This window comes from Cyphomyrmex costatus, unplaced genomic scaffold, assembly GCF_001594065.2.
Source record: "Cyphomyrmex costatus isolate MS0001 unplaced genomic scaffold, Ccosl1.0 scaffold430, whole genome shotgun sequence".
Taxonomy (NCBI): Eukaryota; Metazoa; Arthropoda; class Insecta; order Hymenoptera; family Formicidae; genus Cyphomyrmex; species Cyphomyrmex costatus.
The window spans coordinates 13,705-18,624 of NW_017278535.1; the positions used below are offsets into that span (position 1 = coordinate 13,705).

Below are 4,920 nucleotides of genomic sequence, written 5' to 3' on the forward strand. Positions count from 1 at the left end.
CGTTCCGATTTTAAGTAGCCTGGCTCCCCATGGGGCATAATTTTCGGAAACGGAAATTTTTCGTACTCTGTCGATCGCTAGCGATCACAAGAAATTAGGTTAAGAATAATAACTTGAAACCTACGGATGGAGGAAGAAGAAGGTTAAGAGTACTGAAAAAGTAGAGAATATCATCTGTATAAGTATTGTAATTATATGTTTGCTAATTATTATTACTAGTTTTATTATTCTTGAGCCATAATATATTAAATATTTTTTATATGATTTTTGAAGGAAAAGGTGAAAGCGATAACAGCACGATTACTTCTAATGAAAAATATAATAAAGTCGCAAAGTACTCCACAGTTATCTTAATAATAATATTAACATAATAATATTATTGAATATTATGGATATTTGGGATATTGTACATATAATGTTAGGTTAAAAATGTATGCAAGGCCATCACCATAATCTAATATAAAATAACTTAGCAAACATATAATTACAATACTTACACATGACATTTTCTACTTAAATTTTTCAGTACTCAAAACCTTCTTCTTCTTCCTCCATCCGTAGGTTTCAGGTTTTTCTTAACCTAATTGCTAGTGATCGCCAGCGACCGACAGAGTAAGAAAAATTTCCGTTTCCGAAAAATATGCCCCATGGGGAGCCAGGCTACTTAAAATCGGAACGGAACGATGCTGATTGGTTACCCCTACCACTTCACTTTTCCGATTCCGTGTTCCGATTCCGTTTTCCGTGCCATGGGACGGCACCCTTAGTTGTTGTAGGCATTCAATTTCTAATTCCGTCCTTTTCCGGTATGGAAGGCGACGTGTAGTCCTTCGCCAAGTCGAAGCAATATGCCATCTACCGCATCCGAACCGACACGCTTTTCCCGCAAAGCATTTAAGATAGCAAATTGCACCTCTTCAGATTCCGGTTCACTTTGGATACTGTAAAAAATGAATATATAAAAGCAATGTTGATAGATTCAGGCTCATTTTTTTGTAAAAATATGATGCTAGATATAATGAAATGAAGATCACTTAGCTCGGATCCTCATACGGGCAACAGCGCTTTGACACCAAACGCTGATTGGTGAAAAACCGGTGGCGAGGGTAAAATTTACCCCCATAACCCGTTTTTCACCAATCAGCGTCCGGTGTCAAAGCGCTGTTGCCCGTATGAGGATCCGGGCTTACTCTTCGCTTTTCTCATCGGTAATGAACTTGATGCTAATAGATTACGCTTGACTGGTGGTTTTACGTATGCATTCATGGATGTTCTGTTTAGCGTAGTGTGGAAAGCACCTGGAGATGAGGATGGCGACACTATTGTATTCAAGTCCATATCATTTTCATTTCTGAATGGAGCGATGTTTTCCTGTTGTGGTGTGTGTGTGTTGTGTGAATATACTGATACATTTAGAGACTCCGAAGAAGAAGAAGCAGTAGATGAAAGTGGCAGAGACGAAATAGTACTGTAATAAAAGGATACATTAGATTTTCAATTTAATATATTACATATTATGTATTATGTTCAGTTTTCGGGAGCGGTTCACTTGCACACTATAGCTATTGCCCACTGCCTATCACAGCAACTTCTGCGTAGGGAATTTTTTTTTATTTCTTTTCTAGCGTTGTGATTGGCTTGTGCGCAACTGGCTCGTGTCCAATTAATATACACCCCAGTTTTCTTGTATCAAACATACATATCGCAACTTACGATTCTGTTTGTACAGAAATTTCCAAAAATTTCATTCGCTCAAAGAAGCGAAACGAATGTTTTTTTATTGCTTTTGCAGAATCTGTTGAGGATCCACTGGGAACATACTGTTTGCTTACTTTTCTTGCTTTCATGTATGCGTCCCGTAAATATTTCCAGTGATCTTTGACCCACTTTATGGTCATGTTACCTATCAAGAAAGGAAATATATATGGCTGCGTTCAGCAGAAAAAGCAGCTTTGCAACTGTTGTAAAATTTTTGAATATGATTGGCTTATACATTTAGATCTAATGAGGAAGTAATGGTAAGACCAATCATATTAAAGAATTTTGCAACAGTTGCAAAGCTGCTTTCTCTGCTGAACGCAGCCTATGTGTGAACAGCCTATATGTGTGTATATATAAGCGATTTAAAATTAGTACAATGGATTTCAAATATAAGTGATTAAAAAATGGATATATGCAAAAAAGTTTCTCAAACAAAATTGTGTTATTTATAGATGTATAAGATCTATTATATTTTACCAATAAACAGGTGTATATTATACATACCACCTCCCATTTCATTTGAGATTTCTGCCCAAAGGGCATCCTTTTTTATATTTGTCCTCTCCTGCAATGGCAACGTATAATTCCACAAGCTGGGCCTTGCTTGGACTAGTTCTATTAATAATTCATTTGTTGTGTCACCTAAATATTTTCGATGTTTTGATGGAACAACCTCAGTATTCGAAATGTCATTTTCTTCATATGTGTTTCTTGGTACTACAAAAAATATATACTCTACATTACTTTTTTTATGATATGTGTATTAAAGTCTTAAGTTTTGCTTAATTCAAATTATTATCATATATATTATCAAATTATTATCATATATATTAAGATCCATCACGCATGTATTACCATTGTGTTGTTTAATGAAATTTATTAGGAATAAAGAAAGAATATACGTACTCATCCTTGCCACATGATCATTGTCCACCTGAAGTAAATGGAGATCTTCATTGTAATTTCGAAAACATTCATGGGCCTCTATATTACTGCAGGTTCCTCTCATGACCCACCCGCAGTAACCGCATTTTATGTGCTACCAAAATAAATTTTTAGATTAACTACATGCATTTAACCTCGATGTTATATCTCGATGCTCACTGATGTATTTTCACAAATTGTTAATGAACTATTATTTTAAAACAACGTTTACTCACCACATTTTCGTTATAAGCCATCTCCCCTGAAAATATACGTATAATACCCAATCTAAATCTAAATACGTAATTATTCCTTTTCAAATTCCTAAATCTTTCTTTGGTAGCAGCCGTAGCAACAAACAACGCTCTATATAGTAGCAAATTACATAGGCAATTTAAAGTGTTTCAACTTTTTTGCAAACACCGCGAAAACGCTTATGCAAGGAAAATCACGTGACATCACGGTTATCCGCGGCATTTTTTCAGATCCGCAAAATCAAAGCGGTACGAAAAATGCGGAAAAGCTCTGATTGGTCGCTAGATTTCCGCCGCTACCGCTAAACCGTTCCGCTTTTACTTTTACCGCTTCATGTGCCTCCAGCCTGAGCGGTCGTCACTTCTGGATGCACCCTTTGACGCTAGCGTCAAGCAGAATGGTCAAGTGATCTGTTTTGACGCTGAAAATGAGCGTCGAGCGTCAGCATGAATAGGCACCTTAAAGCCCATTCTACATTGGTCGTATCGTAGGCGTCGCAGGTCATAAATTTGTTGCCACAGCCAATCCGATGTGTCAATTTAAAGTCTCACGACGCTTACGATGCTACGATACGACCAATGTAGAATGGGCTTAATGTAGGATTCACACTGCATCCGATGTGCGTCGTATGACGACTCTGCAACCAATCAGACAACAAGATTTTGCTTCGAATCGACGATACGATTTTTCTGATTGGTTGCAGAGTTGTCGTACGACGCACATCGGATGCAGTGTGAATTTTACATAATACGCGCCACTCCGAATGGACCAGGGTATCGATCATGAAACTTTTTCCCTAGGATAAAAAGTGAAAAGTGAAAATTTTTATCATTGAAGTTAATGGAGAAATTTTTCACTTTTCACTTTTCATCCTAGAGAAAAAGTTTCATGATCGATGCACAGAACTAGTTGGTTGAATTGGTTTCAAGTAACCCCGGATGTCGCCATCATGCGCAATACCTAGGACTCACCTAGAGTCCTAGATATTAGAGCTGCGTAGAATAAAAGGAACAGGGAACAGAGAACAGAGAATAAGAATTTCAACCTATCAGAAATCATGTACTATAGAATACACATTGTTTATTCCACAGTATATGATTTCTGATAGGTTCAAATTCTTATTCTCTGTTCTCTGTTCCCTGTTCCTTTTATTCTGCGCAGCCTTTAGAGTTCTAGATATCAGAAAAGCGCAACCGGCTTAAGTCAGTATCGCAAAATTACTAAAAATAGTATTAAAAATGGCGTCGTTTGCAGACGAACTATGAAATCCACCAATCGTCTATTAGTCAGCCATTTTTAATTCCAATGAATGAATGTCATGATTGGCTGACAGTCATCAGCCAATCAGGACGCAGAACATCGGTTGCGCTTCTCTGATATCTAGGACTCTAACGGAAATATGTAATATTATATATTATTATATATTATAATGTTCATTGAATACATTAAAATCTTTATTTCTATCAATTTACATGACAATTAAACATTGTAACACTGCAACAAGGTTAGTATATAGTTCCATGGCAACAGCCGCCGTGGTGCGCCAGGACCGCGACCGCCCAGTCGGCGCGGCATGGCTTTGAGCGAATGATTAATTTTTTAAATCATGTTCAACCACTCCGATAGATTAATGCCCGTTTCCTCCAACGCGGTTCAAAATTTGAACCGAATTTAAACTCCGATCAATGACATTTTGCGTTCCACCAACTTTTTAAAAGAAGTTCAAAGCGATTGAACGGAGTTCATCGTGAACGGTCATTTTTGGCCGGTTAACGAATTTAAACGTCGTTCAAGCAGAAGCTAACATGAAAAATTAATATTTTAAGGTTAATGTGCAATGTCTTCTTCATATAGTATATACAAAAAAACGTAATGGCATATTATAATATTTTATCGTCATCTGACGACGACGAAGATATAATCCGGTAAACACATTTATAATATTATATATGTTTATGAATGTTTATACTTGATATTTAT

General features: G+C 36.7%; 1 protein-coding gene across 1 annotated transcript; it reads right to left on the reverse strand.

Moving 5' to 3' along the window:
- Positions 1–787: 787 nt before the first annotated feature.
- Positions 788–3,120, reverse strand: LOC108777457 (uncharacterized). The gene is made up of 6 exons (XM_018544368.1): positions 2,922–3,120; positions 2,668–2,800; positions 2,266–2,478; positions 1,714–1,903; positions 1,169–1,468; positions 788–941 (listed from the first exon to the last, which is right to left on the reverse strand). Exons 1-6 carry the CDS (start codon positions 2,940–2,942, stop codon positions 788–790), a joined length of 1,011 nt encoding a protein of 336 aa, XP_018399870.1. The 5' UTR covers positions 2,943–3,120.
- Positions 3,121–4,920: the final 1,800 nt, after the last annotated feature.